The following is a 21,751-nucleotide window of genomic DNA, read 5'->3' as shown; positions in this document are numbered from 1 at the left end:
CCTGTCGCTCGATTTTGGCTTCTTTCTCATGTCCTACTCGATATGGGTGTTGACGGATGGGTTGCGCCTCTGGAAGAAGGGGGATTTCGTGCTGTACCAGGGTGGTACGCCCCACGTCTTCGCTTCCTTGGCTGAACACATCCGCATAACGGACCAAAAGGTCTTCCATCCTTCGGTGCTCGGTAGGGGACGAGCAATGTGGCGCCGCCTGTTGGAGCAAGTCCAGCATGTGGGGAGGTACGTTGGAAGCAGAAGGGGGAGGTTCCTTAGAAATCTCGGCCTCTTCTTTCGCTGTTTAAGGACCCCTATTTCGTCCGGCCCGACTCCAGTGTATTGTCCCACAATCGTCCCTGCCGTCACGCTGACTGGATGGTCGGTAGGATTCATGCAGCGGATGGCCACTCTCCCCTTCTTACCGGGTTGATGTAGGCTGGCGGCCACCATATAACCGTTTCTTACTCCCTCGATTAACCCAACTGGTTGATAGGATGAGGACGTGAGACGCCCGGCAACCAGGACCTCGGTTCGAGGGGGAAGCGTTGTGGCTCGCATTATTTGAACTCCACTTGTCAGGGGTCGACCCTCTCTGTCAGTGCAAGTCAATTTCTGCCCATTTAACACCAACGTGGGTTGCTGAAAGTTCATCTCACAGTGGTGGTCGACCAAGAAGGGCATGCCCAGGATGGCATCCTCCTTCAGGGCACACACCACTAGAGATACAGTGACTTGGACACTCCTGACTCTGACTGGGAGAGTGATGAGTCTGTGAAATTGCAGCCGGGTACCATCTGCCATCCGCCCATAGTCTTCTCGAACCTCTAATTGGCTCTTGACATCCTTGGGTAAGCGCTCAAAGACATGTCGTCCCAACAGATTAGAGGTGCATCCGGTGTCCACGAGAAACTGGACGGGCTGACCTCCGATGCGACCTGGCAAGAAATAGCTGCTATTATGTGGCTTCCACAATTCATCTCCATGAGTTCGTCTGGCTTTGCTTATTCTCTGGGGGCCTTTTTGGGAAGGCCGAGACGGCTTTGGCCAGACGTACGTTTCTTCCTTGGCTTCTGAGGGTGGGAGACCTGCACACTCAGGTAAGGGTTGATACTGGTTATGCAAGGGGACCGGTGGCGAGCAGGGGGGGAGCCTGTGTCGCCTAGTCCGTCGTGGCCGTTGCCACTGGCCTTGCATTGGTATAGTAGATCCACAGTCAGCACTTCCCCCTACTGCTGTGGATGGGAACCGTTTCCCGACCTCGTGGCTTGAGGTGGTTGTCCTTGGGTGACTTGAGGGCACCGGCGTTGGGTGTTCCCTGTCTGGCCGCAACTCCAACAGTTAGGTCCCCTTCTCTCCGCTCCCCGTCGTCCCAACAGATTTCCTTCTCTTAGTCCATCTGCTAACCCTTTTATAGCCATCAGGACGTCATTCAGGGTGGCTGATGGGGGATCCGAGTGGACGGGTGCGACTGTAGCAGGGGTAGTCTCCTCCTCCTCCACTGTCATTACTATGGGTCGGGCACCAGGCCGAGGAAGAGTGGGCTGAATTTGTAGGAACTCATTCCCTGCCTGCACTGCTTCCTCTAATCTCTGGGCTTTTACTGCCAAAAGATGGCGTTGGAGGGGCGTGTTTCCCAGAGTCAGGGAAAACGCATCCATGGCCATACTGGCTTGGTAGGAGTCCGGAAGGTCAGCGTATGCTATCTTCACTAGACGCTCCATTTCCGTTGCGTGTTCTTGGAAGCTAGTCTTTGGTTCCCTCTTGAGGTGGAGCCTACTCTTAGCCTCTCTCGGGGAGAGCCCGTACTTGGTGCGTAATGCCGAGAAGATGGAGGCAGGCGAATCTCCTCGACTACAACCTCTGGCTCCCTCCTTCAATGTCTCACGCAGGTGGAGGAGAGTGGCCTTCTCATTCCACTCATTAGCTTCCGCAACCTCCTCGAACTGGGAGATGAACAACTCTACATTTTCACTCCCATCGAACTTCGGTGGCTTGAAGCTAGCTTCCTTCTTAGGCATTTGTAAGGCTCTAGTAATAGCCTCTGTCAGCTGACCAATCTGGTCGACATGTTGTAACTCTGCCTCAGCCAGATTTCTGGTAGCACTCCGTCGGCTGTTTGGCATGGTTACAAGGGTTGTCTTAGAAGTCCGAGTTACCGCAGTCAGATCCCACTGCTGCCACCAGTGTGTTGGATCCTGCGACCAACACGTAGAGGCGACTAGGTCGGCTTACTCTACCGGTCTGCATTCACCCTTCACAGGGGCTGTGTACAGGTTGCCCGTGACCAACACGCGGAGGCGACTAGGTCGGCTTACTCCACCGGTCAACATCAACCACCTTACACAAGGGATTGCTCCCAGAGTGGTTCTATACTAGGTCGACAAGGTCGACCGGAGGTCGACGGGGTCGACAGTGTTTCTGTGAATTTACTCCCACAGCACAGTCCATTGACTAGGTCTTTAGAGTTAGTTATGCGCTTGGTGTGGTTCTGATATCGCGCAAGGTAACAGAAAGAGTATGGTTCCCAATGCAATGCATATATTTGAACAACATAAAAGAGCCGAGGCTCTGCCTTAAATACATTCGATTATGCAAATGAGCTGCAAAGACCAGCCTCCTTTAGGGGCGTGGTTACACAAAGGATAAAAGGGAGCATAACTCCAAATGATACAAAGAAAAGGGATGGCAACATAACGTTTCCATCACAGTAGCCTCTAATTGGTAGGAGAGTGCAGCAGAAGCAGGACTACAGATATCTTTGTCAGACACTTGGTAGCAAACTGGTTTAATCATGCTAAACTGAAAGAGAGAAAGCTCAGAAAGGAACTATGCAAAAAACCAGAAAGATTGATAGTCTGGCTAGATGAGTGGCTGACCAAAAGCGTAGAATATGGTAGCAATGTAGTTCAACCTAAGTAGGTGGAATCTACAGCAGCAAAAATGGAGAACAAACCAAAAAAGTCAGAACATGAAAAGCCACCATGGCGGATTGCTGCTACATAGTGATCTATTTTTTGCATAACGTTTATACAAATAATTTCTAATACTACCGAAACAGGTGGCTGGTTCTGAAAGGAGAAGAAAAGGGTCACTGCTCATGCTTTACAGAAGCAGAATATTCTTACAACTTGTACATTTGATTTTTTGATTAAATGTAACCTAGTGCTTTAGATGGTGTAAAACTTTTTTATTGACCCTGCCAACATTAGCTAATACCATGCATCAGGTCCAAGTATTTTTTGCTGTAATGACTAAGGTCAAAGGTGTGTGTGTAAAACTTAGAAGAAAGAAGAACGCCAGAAGGTTTTGGAACCAGTGTATGAAGAAAGCTTAATCATTATATCGTTGAGATTTGTTTTGAAAGTGTGGTTTTCATGTATACTGTAGCCTTTCGTTTGACTAACTTCTTGTTTACATTAGCAAGAATGTTTGTATGTTACATTAATTTAATGTTTCGCTTTTGAAGATGCTTAAAAAAGTTTATTTGTACAATTATTTTGTTTTTGTCGAATTCGCATATGCTAATAATAGTTCTACGCAAGAACACTGGAAATAGCTAGAAATCATATTCCAATAACAAAATTCTTAGACATGCATAAGTGATGTATTTTAATATTGTTAGTTTTCTTTGATTGATGCATGTTTTTGACCCGAAACAAACTTTTGATAATCAAGATATATAGCTACACCGATTAAGCCAAAACGAACACAAACCATCAAACAAATTTCTATGCAAGTTACTATATTTTAGGACATGATATTATACATGTATATACTAATATACTAATGTGACTTATATACATAGTAAGCTTTATAGTATTTTTATTGTTTTTTAGCAAAGTTTTCCAACAAAATGTTAAAACGGCATAATAAATGATATTCATGTTAAAAATATTGTTTATGGGCAAGTGTTTTATCCTCCAAAAAAGTGTCATTTCTTTCAAGATGCTCTCATGAATTGATTCATGAAGTGAATTTATGTGAAGGTTAACTTCTGGTCACTCTCATTACAGATTCCGTGAAATGATTGGCCGTAGTCTTCCATACTATTCCTCCCCATCCTGTAGCACCATACACTCCATTCAGTTGAGATTGCAAACAGTTTTTGAACCACCAAGCACCTACAACATTCAGATGTAAACAGTACAAAGTAGCTGTAAGTTTTATATAAATGATCAATTATCTAGCTTGTCTTTATTTAAAACTGTTAGCAAAAAGATAGTTGCACAATCAAACTAAATATGGCAAGTAAGATCTAAAATGCCTTTGTTAACAAAATGTTATTGAGCAGCAAAAGAACATTTCCTTCAGAAGCTGACTTGTATATATATATCAAAATAAATATATAGGCTATACATGTATATATACATATACATGTATATATACATGCATATGTATATATACATGTATATATATATACATGTATATATATATATATATATATATATATATATATATATATATATATATATATATATATATATATATAAATATATATATATATTTATATATATATATATATATATATATATAAATAAATATATATATATATATAAATATGACTTATATATATAAATATATATATATTTATATATTTGTATATCATACAAACATACAGGTTTGTATGATCAAACCATCTGTACATATCATCCAACGTTTAATTGAACGCCACTTTCCTTTGAACCGCACCTATCTATGACTACCACTATAGAAGAGTTGAAATATAAAATGCCACCCATTTAGTTGAGTGCCACCTCCATTTGACCCCCACTTTGATTTTTACAAATCATCCATAGCAAGTGATCAGTAAAACATTGTCCATGAAATCGAACTAATAATGAATCAGTTACATGAATAACAACTAATTTCTTCATTGTTTCAGTTCTGATTAGTCTTTTCACCGACACAGAAATTTTTTTGTTGTTTCAACTTTGAGAGCAACTCCTAAAAAACTACTTAAAAACAGTATCACACCATTAGTAGTTACTAGTTTGATAAGGTCTTGATACTTCGATGTGTCTAAAAAGTGGTTTACAAAAGTTTGATGAATGACTCACTAGTTTTTATGCTATAAGTGGTCATTAGTGCAAATGCGGCTAAACGCTGATAATTATTTGTGCAAAATTCAACACATAAAAGTTTTGCTCTGCCAGAACTCTGCTTAGAAACTAATATTAACTAGTTCAGTAGTGCAAAAGAAGAGTTGAGATCAGAAGACATTGTGGAAGGTATTGAACAACGATTAGACAGTTTAAATCGTTTTAAACATAAGCAATATTTAGAACGCAACTGGCCGAACGATGCAAATATTTTTGTTTCACCCAAATATTTTTGCTGGTTGACCCATGCTATTGACTAGCAAAAGTTCAAGCTGAGCAAGTTTCAGGTTTTCATCCTAACCCATTGCCACAAAAATAGATATTTGTATTAAAATAACAATTGCAAAGAAAGAGGTTGTTTTGGTTACCAACTTAAAAAAAGGTGACGACTGTGATTTTAAAAGTGACAAAAAGGATTATAAAAGTGATTTTTTTGATGACAGCTTTCTGTAATAGGACTTTCATATTCATAGCATGTTATTTGATAGCATATTTGTGGTTGTATAAGGCTTTTGATGGATCGATGCTCATAACTTCTCTCCTAAGGCAAATCAAAAACCAGTTTTAGCTACAAGCTGTAAAACATTTTGATCAATGCAAAATACTTTCAGGCAACAGTGCTAAACATAGCTGCAAAATAAAAATTTGCCTTCAAAGTTGGAATAAAACAAAAAAATTGAAAGCTCTAACAAATTACAGGTTATCAAATCATTGTAGGTTAATTGCAAGCAATAGACATCAGCAGATAGAAATGCTTCTCTGATATGTATAATTATATATATGTATTTTTTAATTAATTTTTTCTTCATATGTATTAGATGTTGCAAATCCATACATATTAATTGTTATATATAATTATTAAATATTAATGTTATAATACATATATATATGTATATAATATATATACATGTATAATATACATGTATATATATATTTACATATATAACATATATATATATATATATATATATATATATATATATATTATTAACAGCTTCAGCTTAATATTTTGATAACATTTTCGAAATGAAATATGCTTTGAAATGCTGCAAGAATGTGCTACAAAAAGTGCTGCAAGGTTTTTGAGTTATAAAAATGCTGCAACAGTACAAACCTGTGTATCCAGCTGCGCAGTTGTATGAACTATGGCCATCATTGTCCCGATCAGGAGTGCTGAACTTCATTCCATTGTTGTAAGACAAAGAAGAACTATCTAAGCTCCCTTCATACCCAGCATTACTTATCTGGTAAAACACAGAAGGTCACATTTTAATTCAACAAATAAGAATAGCATTTTAACCTTTTGACTCCTGTTCCCGTAATCTTACGGGCTGAGAGCGCAGTCTCAGAGTACCAAACCCGTAATTGCCCGTCAGATCTGAGTCTTCGATACGTATTTTTTAAATTCATTTATTTATTTTAAAAACGGCACTAAAATATTTAATTAATATTTTTAGGAGTTTTAAAAGATATCACACTACTATTTTGAGGCAATAATGAGTCCATTATGCGCATGTGCAAAAAGAACACGTTGCTAAAAGTTGATCGTTCTTTTTGGAAAGCTTATCATCATGAACGGATGCGATATTTCAAGCGCTGCTAAAAAGATTCGTTTACAGGAAGATATCGACTGGTATGAAAGTGAAGCAGAGGATTTCAGTGCAGAAGAATATGAAGAAGAAGATGAAAGTGAAAAAGAAATTCGACAGAGTGAATCGGAGTACGAAAGTGAGAGTGAAACGGCCGGCGTTGAAGGAGGGAGTCATGACGGATTTCAGAGAGAAGCCGATTTAAAACCCAAAGAATTTCATTTTGATGACAGCTTGGCAGGTGTAAGAAGCCGAATTCCTGGTCAGATAAGTATTTTTGGCTATTTAAAGCTGTTTATTACATCGGCCATCATGAATATTATAGTTAATGAAACAAATAGATATGGCCTTCAAAAACATGGTGATGCCTGGCAGCTTGTCGATGAAAAAGATATTTGGCGAATTTTTGGTTTAGTTTTGCTTATGGGTATTGTTAAAAAGCCTACTTTGTCGTCTTACTGGTCTACTGATCCTTTGTTATCTACGCCAGTGTTTAGTAAAATGATTTCAAGAAACAGGTTTCTAATGGTTTTAAGCAGTTTGCATTTCACTGACAATTCGGAAAACCCTGCTGGCAATAAATTGTTCAAATTAGGAAGTGTTTTTGCCATGATATGTGACCAGTTATCTTCTGTTTTGCTGCCTGGTAAATTTATATCTATAGATGAAAGCTTGCTGGCTTGGAAAGGGCGACTCAGCTTCAGACAGTATATTCCATCTAAAAGATCTAGATTCGGAATAAAGCTGTTTGCTCTCTGCGATGCTGTCTCTGGCTATGTGCACAAGCTGTCTGTGTACATTGGTGATGAGCAGGAGCAAGCCGAAGGAACTGGTAGAGGAGTCACTCACAACATAGTCATGAAATTAATGAGTGGTTTACTAAATTTAGGTCATTGTTTATTTATGGATAATTTTTATAATTCGCCAGAGTTAGCAGCTGAACTTGTAAAAAATAATACTCATGTTTGTGGAACTTTGCGTCCAAACAGAAAAGGTGTCCCCAAAGATTTGAAAATGTATAATGGAAAATTAATTAAAAAAGGTCAGACAACAAGCTTTTCTAATGGGGAAAGTATGGTTGGCTGTTGGAGAGATAAAAAATATATTTCTGTAATTTCAACTATGCATAAAAACATGGATGTCGCAGATACAGGCAAAGTAAATTATAAAGGGGATAAAGTTTGCAAACCAGCTGTTGTTTTGGATTACAACAAATACATGGGGGGAGTTGACAAATCGGATCAAAATTTGCATTATTATAATGCTGCGCGTAAAACCATGAAATGGTATAAAAAACTATTTTTTCATTTATTAGATATTTGTGTATACAATGCGGCCATAGTTTATAGAATTCATAGCAGCTGTAAAATAACTGACTTGCAGTTTCGACAGAAATTAATTCATCAGATATTTGAATATACCGGTTCTTGCCGCAAAAACAGTACTCCCCGCGCTTCAACTTCTTCTACTCATCGAATAGTGACAAATAGTCCAGGGAAAGGTAGACCGGCAAAATACAGAATTTGTAGGCACTGCAAAAAGCGCGGTGATGACAACAAACCTAAGCGAAGCGAAACTAAATTTAAATGTCTAGCATGCGGAGTACCTTTGTGCGAGTCGTGTTTTGATGCTTACCATGCTAAATAAATTCATTTTAAAACTTATTTAGCGTGTGCAAATTCTTCATTGCTTTGTATCACTTGCTTTTGTACATACACTTGCTAAAATGTCATTGTCTATGTATTGTATTTGTTGTGCATTTACAGGTTGTACTTGTTGTGCATTTACAGGTTTTATTTGTTACAGACTGCCCTTTTTAGGGCACCCATATAATCAAAGAGTTCAGTTCACATGCTTTCTAGCAGTCCATGATTTGCTGTTTGTGCTCGTAATAAATGTTGCCTTCTGTCTTGTGCTGCTTCACCAAATGTGCCAATGCAGGCTCACAACTCAATTCATTTTATGCACAATAAATTTTGCTGCAGCACACATGAATTTGTGCAATGTGTTTATATGCAAAATAAATAAATATAGTTTTGAGAAATGCATAAGATCATAACTAAAATCAGCAAAAAATCATAACTATCAATATATAGATCTCAAGTTGTAAAGCTTTGCAAGCTGTCTGGAGGAAGAAATCAGTCTAGAAAATAATCTCAGCTTTCAAATGCATATTCAGTTGCAGCTAAATGCCAATTTGCACGAAAGTTATAGCATTGATGGCACAGCCTGTCAGGTCTTGTCAGCCCTCTCGTGCTCTGCTTACAGACATGGCGTCATGAGCATTTCTAAGAGCTGCACGCGCAATGCATGTGAGCGCATAACTCTGCTTTTGATGCACTTGGACAACCAATTTTTTTTGCTGCGTGTAGCAAACATATTTGCCGCCGTGCAGATGCTTATCATAAACTATTTTCTTAGAGCTATTGCTTGTAAAGAAATATTTATTATCGATATTTTACGGTAAAAAGCTGACAGCTTCGTCGAATCAGGACACTGACCAAAATTTTTACAGCTAATTTGCAGGAAATAAACGGCAGTCTCTGGAGAAATTTCTAAGCTTTCTAATGCATATTTATTTGTGGCTGTATGCCAGTTAGCATGAAAGTTATAACTAATTTTAGGCGGCCATGTCAAGGCTCCATTTTTCGCTTGTAATTAGGGCCACGCGCTGAGCATTTTGAGCGGCGCTCCCGCATTGCATCAAAGATCATAACTCCACTTTCATTGCTCTTGGGCGACCAATTTCTTTTGCAAATTGTTGTGGACATATGAATCCATAGAACTACTGTTTGTACAAAATTTTCAATTACTTCTATCATTTAGAAAACACAATTGAAAATGACGTACGAAAATAAAATATTGAGAGCTTCAACAAGTTGAGACTTCTGCAGGATAGCAATTGCAAGCTATTTACATAAAAAATACATCAGTTTGTAGAGAAATTTCTCAGCATTCCTATGCATGTTAATTTATGTATCTACCTCAAGTTTACTGGACGTATATTCAGTTTTTACGCAGTCGAGTCGAAGGCTCAGATCGCCGTAGTAAATGCTCTGGTACGCTGGGGAATTCCCAGCCGTAAGCGCCCGGTCGCTAAAGGGTTAATGATTTACCAAACTGCAGTTATAGCTATGTTCCTTCTATCTGGTCTTTCAGGCATGATGAAATAAAAGTTTTCAAAATGACTAGAAGATCCTTGCAACTTTAAGCCTGGTTTCCATATAACAGCGCGAGGTGCACAACAAGGTGCACGACGTCGTGCGTAGGCCAGCTGTGATATAGAAACGTCAGCGTGCGACATTCGCACGACCTGCGCACGCTGATCGAAAGGATCCAACAGAATAGATCCTTGCAGTGGGTGCATGCGATGATGTATCCCACAATACACCGCTAGACCTTTTCAACCTATCTCACAATTAAAACGAAGGGCTGTGGCTCCGAAAAGATCGGTCTCCCGTACAAAAGAATAAGCCTGCTTTTCATATGACAGCGCAATCTCGCCACGAAGGGCTGTTTTTTTCTAAAAAAATATTTCTCTCATACGATGAAGTAAGGAAATTATCCACCCTGTCAAATGCAAGCATGGCGCCTACGCGCAATACGCAAACACTGCACGTGGCTCAAGAAATGCAGTGCGCACGATCATTGGGCAGCGTACGATCATTGCGCTGTCATATGGAAACCAGGCTTTAGCAGCATGAGATGTGCGCTAGATCTAGAAGGTTCCAGAAACTTTATTTCATTAAGATAGTCACATAACACGAATAGAGTTCAATTCTCTGATTGTCCAACTTGATACTTGACAAAACATATATGATTGAGTTTTGTTTAATGAACTTTTCAAACGTGACAGTAAGTTATGTTCTGTTTGTATGAGGGTATATCTTTATTAGGTAACAAGTAACCCAAATAGTTTACTACTTCCTTCCTTTTTTGCCACTGACCTATAATTTTGTGAAAAGGTAAAAAGACAGAAAGATTAATTAAATGAATCTATTACAATATTAAATTAACCGGTGGCGCTTAATTGACATTAAAGATTATGCTTTGTTTTTAACGAGTGATGCACAGAAATAAATCTACAGTATATAACAATTATTTTATGTAACAAAGTGAATTGAGTGAGTGGTGTGGTGCACTTTTACTACCATTCTGTTGTATTTTTAAAACAGTTTGTGCGACAAATAAAAAAATTAACACGCATATTCATAAATTTAAAGCCAATCTCTAAATTAAAATTATTTGAAAATGTAGCAAAACTTTTCGAAAAAGGCAAACCTATTTGTAAAATTTTGTGTTTGTCAATTTGGCAACTTTAAAGCTAGTCTTTTTTAAATTTTTTATTTTATTGATGAAAAGATTTTAATGTGGCAAAATGTCGCCATTTATATTCTTTATAAATATACCTAGTTTTAATTAAATCTCTTGCTAACAAAATTTTTATCTGAACCCAAAGATCTTGTAAACAGTAGATGCGTGAATAATCAAAATAAGTGAGGCCTATGAATAGGATGACACAACATCATGGTGGTGTGTAGAGTGAATCAGCTGATCTATGAATTCTTATTGACTTGGCACTAAAAACTACACTATTATTCCATAGTTTGTGCATCTGAGACTGCATATTTTATTGAAAACATATTAAACTGACTTTGGATGAGAAAGACAAGAATATTACACACAAGGTAATGGATAATACCAATAGTTTAGAGACTTCTATATCATTAATAATACAAAGAGTGACCAAATAGAAATTAAACTAATAACAAACAAATGAATCGAATGATATTTAGAAGCAGTTAAGCTGGGCCACTGTGTTAAACACCCATTAGACATGACTGAAAATAATTAGACAAGATAGTTTGTGTCTAAGATTTGTTGAAGTAAATTCCTACTTTGAAGCGGCATAGTGTATCTAATTTTAATATAGCGATTACATGCATATCATTACAGTTAGCATTATGACTTGGAGTGATGTCTGATTTTATGAGCAGTGCTCAATGTGCAAATCTAAAGCACTGCGCATCCGTGTTATTGTTATAGCCACCCTTAGATCGTATCTTGAAAAACAGAATCTCAATGTGATCCTGATTGATCTTAAATTTACAGTTAAATTTAAACTTAAACATTAAAGTTATTTGGTATCAAATGATTCACCATGTTTTACTCTGCTGTGTTGTAGGTGCAAAACATGTGGAAATGTAATTATAGGCTCTTAAAAACTAAAAAACAAACAGTTAATACTTGCCATCACGAAACCGCCGTAGATTGGAAACGTTTCTGACATTTTCTTAATTCTTTCGCTATCGCATTACAATCTTACCGAATGAATATTCTTCCCAAATTAATGAAACAATTTTTTGAAAAGCCGATACACTGCTAGTATTTAAGCATTATCCCAAAAATAAAAACAGATACCGTTTCACTGTAAGATGCATCCTTTTCAAACAAAATTTCTTAAACGATAAGCACAACGTGAATTCTACTCTTTTACAAAATTCAACGTTTTATTGGCGTTGAACTAACATGGTGTGTTTTTCCTTGACAAGAAAACAATCTGTTTTTGCAGTTTTGAAAAAGAACTAGAAATGGAATCGTCAAACTAAAAATATTTCTTCTAGGTGCACTTGATTGGCAACAAGGTTGTTTTGTTGGAGACAAGTTTTGGTTGGTCTAGCTCATGGGTCGGCAACATTTTGTACTAGAAGAGCCATTCGGACTCGTTTTCCAGAGAAAAGAAAGCAAAGGGAGCCACAAACCCCCTTTGATATTTTTAATTAAAAAATACTAAATGTAACTTTTTTGTTTAACTTTTAATGATTTTATACAATGTTTACACTATAAACCGAAATGGTGTGGTATGTATAATGATTTAACTGCTGAAAAAACAAAATTACACTTTTGATATTTTTAATTGAAAAATAAATAAATACCGCATGTAACTTTTTTGTTTAGCTTTTAATGCTTTTATACCATGTTTGCACCATAAAACGCAAAGGTGTGGCATGTATAATGATTTAACTGCTAGGAAAACAAAATTACACTTTTGCAAAGAACAATAAAATACTTTTGGCGATTTTATTGGCGCATAAATTGTTATAAGGTGTACTATCTGCATTAGTGTTGTTGTTTGTCAGTAGTTTTGTTGACATAACATCAGAAGGTATCTCGTAGCGATCTGGTCCTCCGTTCAAATCCGGTAGTACAGTTTTTCTATACTTTTAAGTTAAAGCCGCGTGACGATCATGTGATAAGGTACTAATGATAATAGAACCAATAATGATGCATAACAAATGAAAATGTTTGATTTATCACCATAATTACATTTTTAATTATGTTACAAAATCTAGGGATAAAACTTCTATATTTTCATGAATTACTTGGCATATGGTTAGAAAAGGAAAAAATTCAAAGTCAGAGGGAGCTGCAGTGAGGGAATGAAATAGCTGCTTGCGGCTCTGGAGCTGCAGGTTGCTGACCCCAGGTCTAGTTAATATGTAGGTTTCATATAGCAAAGAAAAGTGAAACCCTATGGATTAGCCAATATATTGTTTTACGGTAGGTACTTTTATCACCGCATTTTGTTGAAAATATTTAGCCAAAGTTTTTTAAATTAACTGCACCTGATTGGCAACAATGTGGTTTTTTTGAAGACAAAGCTTGATTGGTCTAGCTATTGCATAGGCTTTGTAATTAAAAGAAAAGTGAAACCATATTGAAAAGCCGATATATCGGCTTACGATCTGTACTTGAACTACCACGAAAGCCGATATATCGGCTCACAGTAGTGAAAGAGTTAACATTATCACAGTTTACAGCTTTATTATTAATAATAGAAATATAATAGTCACTCTCAGTAGTACTGAATAAACTCACTTAAAGTCTACAGATCTAAAATTAGAGAAACTTTAGTAGCTATAATGCGTCTGACACAAGTGTTCAAGGCTAAGGAAAAACTGCAATAAAAAATAAAGTTTTTGCACAGCAAAACTACACTCAGGAAAGGCTGTAAAAACATTTTTGTTGGCTCAATGTATGCAAATAATTGTTGCCTTTCAATTAAGTGCAGTCAAGATAGGCTACTTACTTAACTTACCCCAAATCAAAAACATTTTATATGAAACCTATTAACCTTTCCACAGCCATCCATATACAAATTAACTATCAGCCTACTACCTGCCATTTTACCAAAAAGTTGCCAATTTTGCTTCATGATATGTATACAATGTTTTTTTCAATTTCATAATCTCTAGAAATTTTTTAAAATATTTTATTTTGGCAGCATGTTAACAAACGATTCTATGCAAAAAAATCAAATGTATTTATACTTCGTGCATTGTGTATGCTACGCTACTAAAGTCATGTGCGGCTCTGATTGCTACAAAGCTAAAACGATCCTCTACAATGTTCCTTACTTTTACAAAACTAATACTTTTACCACTGTCAGAGTCAGTGCTGCTACTTTAATTGTCTGTGTGATCCCAAAAATCTGAATCTTAACCAGCTATAATGTCATCAACATAGGTAACTCTTTGTTTTCTAACTTGAAAGGTACTTACGAAAGCCATACTACCACTAAATAGTTCAAATGTCTGAAAGAAAGAAACGTATGTTTTCAAGGTGAATCTAAAAAATCTCAAACTGTTCTGTGAATTTAAGCTAATTTTATAGAAAAGTATTTGAACAATACTGTCAGTACCATGAAGGTCGTACAGATTGTTGGTTATGTTGTCAATGAATAATTACAGTCAGTTAATATTTCATTGTATGGACATTTACATAAATGCGCATAGGCAGTCAACCATAGATTTTGCAGAGATTCAAATACGGAAGTCAGAGTTTTAAAGCTGCATCAGACGGCTCTTGGCAATATGCAAAGGCTTCGTGAAGATGCATTACACGGATTTTAGTAGTAAAAAGAGTTAATCTAAGCATACAGTACTTGAACACCCCAGTTGACCAACAAATATTTTGTGATCAAATTAAAGTTGCTTAGCTACTCTTGCACCGAGCACATTAGGTAAAAATAAACATTAGTTTTTTGTTAGCGACATTTTGAATGTCTTATAAACAACTCAGAGAAAATTTCAACAACATTAGCAATGCTTAAAACCATTTAAAATGCAAAAAAACCAAACTAATGCAATTAAAGAACTTATATTGATAAAAAGTAAACAGAAACAGCAGTAATTATTGTCAAATGTATTAAAAAGTCTGCTTCACAACTGTTGTGGAGATTCAATCTTTCAGAAGATACTATAACTACATTTTTTAATATTTTGACAAAATATGGCACAAATTTGATGATAAAATTAGGAATTAAAGCTTATAAACTTGAAACATGAAGTTTGAAGTTTTTGATTTTTGAGTATCTTGCTATCTTGTCCTTGCCGTCTTAGAGTAGACAGTTTGGCAATAAAATGCCGTTTGGTAATGTAACAAAATTAGGTTACGCAAAGTGCAATGCCAAACACAGATTTGGTTTCTCGAGTGTGAAATATGTGAAATAAAATTACTTTGTAATGTCTCCCACACTAGCCGGTACCTGTAAACTTTAACATAAACACTTACCATTAACCTGTAACCATCCGCGATATCATTTACATAGAAACTGGACCAGATTCCAAACTTGCTAGTACCATTAGCGGCTTTGAGGAATATATGAAGTTGATTGTTCAACCTGGTTAGAGCATGAATTTTATCCAAACCTAAAATCAGGCAAAAAATATTCCTAAAGCAAAATTTTGGCGAGGATAACAAACATTTGTCATGTAGTCATCATTGCTACAAATTCAAACATACACTCGCACAACAGGTGCGTTATTAGTGCTATTCAATTTCAATATTTTTTAGCTCCAACAAATGGAAAAATATGTCATTTTATCAAACGATTCACCCTAATACACACAATAAATAGAGAGCTTTTTTCTGCTATCAACTTCATCTCTATGTCATTAAAAACAAATTAATACTAAATTTTAGTAGGTTTCATTTAAAATTACTGGTGTTTCTCTTTAAATTGCATTTGCTTGTGATGTTTGAGGTTGTCTGCTTCTGAGAATATTTCAAGATTCTAGTCAACAAAACCTTATCAAAGTTACAAGGGTTAGAAGAAAAATACATGCAAATTGATATCAACAGTTATTATTGTTCTTACGTTCGTTATTCGCTACTAAATTCAAGTTGTGGCATAACATGTCTGTCTCTATTCTGTTAACTTTTTTTGCAATTACAATTTTTTTTACAGATGCCCTAATTGTGCTTTTGCTTGATCTAAGCGGTTTCACAACAAACAAGGCTGACCAATTTTAATCTTGAAACACCCTGGCTGTCAACCACCTCAAACATAAAAAAAAATCCGCAAAATTTCCAAAAAACATCAATAATTTCTGATCAAATCAACTGAAAGTTTGTGTTAGTATATCTTTAGCCAAATATATTTTTAAAAAATGTAGTTCAGTTAACCATGTAACTATTCAATAAAATGAGATTCAGCTGATAATATCATTAGTAATATGAATGAGTATTGAATTTCCGCCTCACAAACTAGATAAAATAGTAACATAACATATTTCAGCTTACCCAACCAATACTCTCCTTCAATATCACCGAAGCCTGCCTGGTAGTCCGTCCAGTTTTTGTTAAAGTTAACCAATCCATTCACCCTTTTCTGAATCACAGTCCAGCCGTGATCATCAATGAAGTCACACCAAACTGAAAACGGCTCATCTCCTGCGTGTAACGGTTTAATTAGGTATACTCCTTGGCACCTGACACCACGATTGTACAGCTCTTGGCAGTCTATAATAGCAACTTCCGGAATAACATGTTTGTATTAGTAAGCATTGCAATTATGTATGTCAATTGTGATGAGTAAAGCTTATAGTTTGGTGGATGTCTAGAAACACAACAGTTCATTCTCACTTAATTCCTTTCACGTTCCATTTTTATAAAGTGTTTTATATGGTGCTTTCTAAAATTTATGTCAACCTATTTATCTAAAAGTTTGCTTCCTCACGAGCAAAATTTTGCTGTAGGAAACCAAATGAAATAAAACTTTTTAGTAAAATTTACGAGTGGCGTCTCCATAAAGATTTTGAAAAATAATTTCAAGCCCAACGTTGTAACAAGCTACATTCCTAACTTGGCGCTACTAAACCAATCAAAACAAAAATGGAGCCTCTTTCATGCTACAGAGTTTAGTGGAAAACATTGAGTTAAGATTTTTATGAGCCGCAACCTGAGAAATAGGGCAACCCGGGCAGCTGAGTCCACGATTATGCAACTCCTGACAGTCTATAATAGCAACTTCCGGAATAACATGTTCGCATTAGTAACCATTACAATCATGTACCTCAATTGTAATGAATCAAGCTTTTAGATCGCTGCAAGTCTATAAACACAACACTTCAGTTTCATTTAATGCATTTCCTGTTACATATTTACAAAGTGTTTTATATGGTGCTTTCCAAAATGTCAACCCATTTAATTAAAAGGTTTGCTTCCTCACGAGCAAAATTTTGCTGTAGAGAAACAAATAAAACAATACTTTTAGTAAAATTTACCAGCGGCGTATTCATGAATATTTTAGAAATTGATTTTACACCCAACGTTGTAACATGCTGCACTATTAATTTTTAACTTAATACAAATTGAACCTCTTTCATGCTACAAATTTTAGCGGAAAACGTTGAGTTAGGATTTTTATTAAACCATCTTAGAAACAGGGCAACCATTAAAATCGTGAAGTAAATTAAATTTTAAAAGTGAGAATAATGTCACTAAAACATTAAAAAATACTTTTCAACTTTTGTAGTACTAACATATCAATCACTCTGCTATTCTATGTTTGGACTGTTAACTGTTTACCTTGAGGAACTGGCAGGTCACTGGAGACAGGCTGGGTAGTTATAGGTCGCGTGTTCACATCTCCATCTGTTGTCAGTGACTCGGTAATAGCTTGGTCCCTTGCCAAACTTTGAGTTGCTACCAAAGGTATTGGCTCAGTCACTGGACCGAAGTTAGTTTGATTTGTGAGGCACTCGGTTAGAATTTCAAGCATATCAGTATAAACGAATCTTGCATACTTCAAGTGAAACGGTAGTTCGCTGTCATCGTAAACTCCGTGTTTTTGTTGAATTAGATCGGGACACTCATTTTGCAAAATCCGACGGACAGCGTAGATGTTTTTCCGGTAAAGGACCAGGTCTCGGCCGTGACTTGCTGGCTCAGCAAGATGTTGGCTAGAAACTGATACCAGAAAAAGTAGCAAAAAAGCGTTTGATAGAGCAATCATCATGAATGAGGAGACTGATTTCTGGAATGCCCCGAATGATTGCTGAAACTTGTGTTATATAGATGCATGAATAAGCCACGCCCATTCAAGTTGACACGTACCGCCCATCTATTGAGCCAACTCAACTGCTTGATAATTGACAGCTCTGATGAGTTGCACAGAAGTTTAAATCAAGCCGTTGGTGCCCAACATAGTGATTGATAAGCCAACCTTCTTACGGTTTAGTGTTCCGGGCATGCAGTTTTAAGATTATCTCTAAGCGGCTTTGCTTTGAGTAAGAAATCTTCAAAAATAATTTGTCGATTGGTACTTTTTGAAATTATTTTACTAAAAATTGTGTACATCTGAATATGATTAGTGGTTGTGAACAATCTAATTTATATTGCTAACAACTTTAAAGTGCTAAAACTAACAAAAATATTAGTTTAAAACAAACATATACCAGTTCAAGCAAGAATAGTCTGCTTCGCGCAAATAGTCAATCAAACTGAGTGATTCGAGCAGAAATTAACGCAATCTAAAAACGCAACATCATCCGCTTTTTGATAGGGTAGCACAGAAAAAGCATTACTATATTTTTGAATACTGGGTACGCTTTGAGATTCTTCGAATGGGTTTTTAGTCAAGAATATCGCTTCCTAATGCGCCCATATCATTACTTTGATAAATGTCTACCAGAAAATTTTAAAGAAGTGTTGACTATACTAATACAAACTTGACTAGACAACAGCCCTTCTGACAAGAGCATATTATACATACGTATAATATATATATATATATATATATATAAAATATAGAGTATATAGAATATATATAATATAGTAGTATATATAATATAGAATATATAATGTGTATAACCATTCGAGTTCCAATTTAGCTCATTTCCAAAACTAGTGATGTACTCCATAGAATAAAACTTGTTAAAATAGTCATGGGCACATTTCAAGTCACACTTTGTACACATTGTACACTTGTGGCACTAACTCAGCCAAAATACCTGATCAATTTTCATTTTTAATGTTATTAATATTTCTCTAAATTACAGAACATCAACATAGTTTACAACTTGTCATACAATTATCACTCTCAAAGTCGCATGAACGACAATTGCTTTTAGTAAAAAAGCTTTTTTGCTCTAGAAGAATTAAGCCTAGGAAAAGGTTAGCGGCAGTGCAGTAAAAACTGTACAATATGTAAGTTTAACTATTTAATGAATTACGAAATTAAATACATAAAAAAATAATTATCTCATTTTTGTAATATGAGCAACTTATCTGCTGATGAAATAAATACTAATGTTTTTAAGTACAATAAAAACTTACTTGCCAAAAAGCTAGCCATGTTAATCAAAAATAGAGATTTTATTTTGAAGAAAATATCACAAAAGAATACAACTACGTTGAACATAAACTTTAATATACTTGTCAGATGTGCTAAGTACATCTAGATAATAATCAATGATTTATGAATAATTCACATTAGATGTCAGAGCACTTGCTCTAAAGTTGTCGCACTGTGCATTTCTGTATCATCGGCATTCTGTTTTCTATAATGTCACACATTTTGTCTTTATCATTATGCAAAAGTTGCAGCAAAAATGTTGGAACTTTTACTTACTTCCTTGCTGCCTACTCACAAGGAACTTGTTGAAAAACAACTAACCGCATAGAATCATGATAATGTATTTTACAGAAGGAAATAAAGCACCCTATTAAGTATTGCAACAGCTGCAAAAGCTTTGAACCAGCATTGGTTACAAGATACTACATATACCATAGTTATTTTATTGTTGTGATGTTGCAAAAAAGTTTTTCCAGCAAACAAAATTTCAGCTAAACATTTTAAATACTTTCATGTTCTAAAAAAATATAATATTGCTAAACCTTGTAGACATAAATTGGGTAGATAATGTATGCAAATACTGTGAAGGATCTGTTGCAACCCCTTTGCTGCTCCATAAGGAGCCAACCACTGGGTCGAGTAAAAGTAAATATAAATTTTGTTATATACATGTATATACATAGAATAAATATGTTTTTTACCTAAATCCTAGTATACATGTATTTAATAATTATATGTTCTCTTGCTTCGGTCTGGTTAAGCTCCCTGTGAGAGTGCGGCACTATTAGCCTTTGTGCATAGCTCATCACTTTTGTGATTTGAGTACTCTGGTGTCAGCACATTGACTTTTGCAATGTCTATGAGGCAACTTAACTTTTTATGTAAGGAAGTCAACTCTCATTGGCAATGGGATTTGTGTCCCTTGTCTGCTCTGCGCTGCATTGATGATTGTTTAATTGCCAAAAAAGTACTGTATATAGCATGAGTATTGTTCTGTATGTATATATTATATATATATATATATATATATATATATATATATATATATATATATATATATATATATATATATATATATATATATATATATATATATATATATATATATATATATATATATATATATATATATATATATAATGGATAAGTGGTCAGGCCTACTGCTAACAGCACTCTACGCTCTAAAAAGTGCGGAGTGTTATAACTAACTAGAGTGTGGAATAGGTTAATTTTTCTTATCTTTATTCCAGATTGATGTTTTATTCTGGGTCACGACAGGTCTGTTTCGTGCTGGTGCACTCTTCAGGTGACTTGTGTTGAAGTCACCTGAATATATATATATATATATATATATATATATATATATATATATATATATATATATATATATATATATATATATATACATGTATATATATATATATACACCCGTATGTAAACCTTTGGAACGATTTTTTCTCTAAAAGCAATCGTTTCTCATGCAGCCTGCAAAGCAATAATTGTACAGCGATAGTAAATTCTGTTGGTGTTTTGCAATATAAATGGTGTCAATTTTAACATAAATATAGATAATTCTGATCAGGTTTCCTAGCTTCATTGGTGCCACCATTGGACAAAGCGGGACTAGAAAAGGCACTGTGACTATTTTAATAGGTTTTGTTCATAGGGGTACCTCACTAGTTTTGGAAAAGTTAATTCCGTACAGTGCTACTGCAAAGCATTGAACCATCAGAGTGCCAATTATTTGCCATAAGTTAACTTCAAATTCTGTCAAAGGATGAATCCCAGCATTTGCACCAAGATTTTCGCAATTCTTTTTTTGGTCTGTTTTATTTATGTGGTTAGCTGCAGGCTAATTAAACCTGTTTATTACATACTTGTTTTGGCTGTTTAGAGTTTCATTTTAAATATTTATATTTTATTATTACAAACATTAATAAAATCTGCCAGAAGTAAGGGACTAGCTTATTAGAAAAAGTACAGTCCCACCTATTAGGCAACAACATGGGATGTTTTAGCAAATTGTTACTATAATAAATGCTGTGCCCGTACCTAGTGGTCATTCTGATGGTTATAATAATTTTAATGAAGATGAAAATCTTAGCTAAAATTATATTTTTTTAATCCAATTCATAAGTTTCCTTAAGATATTTACTTTTCCAGCTGATTTATTTGTAGGCCTATGTATTAAAAAATTATTTTAGGAGTGACTTGAGCGAGCAAATTTTAACTGAACATAAAAAGTATGTGTTGATTCATGATAATGGTAGAATACTTCTAACTATAATATATGCTATATCCTTCCATTAATCAGTACAAAATCATTAATGGATGTTTGAAAAAGATAGCAGCATGTCTGATTCAAAATCACCATAATCTGTTCAGCATCTTTGCATGCTACTTTTCATGCTAGTTATTAACATTGATGG

At 35.5% G+C, this 21,751-nt stretch overlaps 1 protein-coding gene across 1 annotated transcript; it reads right to left on the bottom strand.

Annotated features, from left to right (window-relative positions):
- Positions 1 to 3,719: 3,719 nt before the first annotated feature.
- Positions 3,720 to 17,998, bottom strand: LOC137396647 (microfibril-associated glycoprotein 4-like). Its single transcript, XM_068082963.1, has 5 exons — positions 17,555 to 17,998; positions 16,268 to 16,486; positions 15,257 to 15,393; positions 6,208 to 6,337; positions 3,720 to 4,115 (listed from the first exon to the last, which is right to left on the bottom strand). Exons 1-5 carry the CDS (start codon positions 17,982 to 17,984, stop codon positions 3,982 to 3,984), a joined length of 1,050 nt encoding a protein of 349 aa, XP_067939064.1. The 5' UTR covers positions 17,985 to 17,998; the 3' UTR covers positions 3,720 to 3,981.
- Positions 17,999 to 21,751: the final 3,753 nt, after the last annotated feature.

This window comes from Watersipora subatra, chromosome 5 (genome assembly GCF_963576615.1).
Source record: "Watersipora subatra chromosome 5, tzWatSuba1.1, whole genome shotgun sequence".
In the NCBI taxonomy this organism is placed as follows: domain Eukaryota; kingdom Metazoa; phylum Bryozoa; class Gymnolaemata; order Cheilostomatida; family Watersiporidae; genus Watersipora; species Watersipora subatra.
This window is presented reverse-complemented; position numbering and strand designations above follow the sequence as displayed.

Excerpts from the sequence above, each read along its gene's own strand:
- LOC137396647 (XM_068082963.1), bottom strand. The coding sequence starts at position 17,984 with ATGATGATTGCTCTATCAAACGCTTTTTTGCTACTTTTTCTGGTATCA. Across the intron at positions 16,487-17,554 it reads TGACCTGCCAGTTCCTCAAG|ACTGCCAAGAGCTGTACAAT; the intron begins GTAAACAGTTAA and ends TTGCTATTATAG. Across the intron at positions 4,116-6,207 it reads CTGCGCAGCTGGATACACAG|GTGCTTGGTGGTTCAAAAAC; the intron begins GTTTGTACTGTT and ends TGAATGTTGTAG.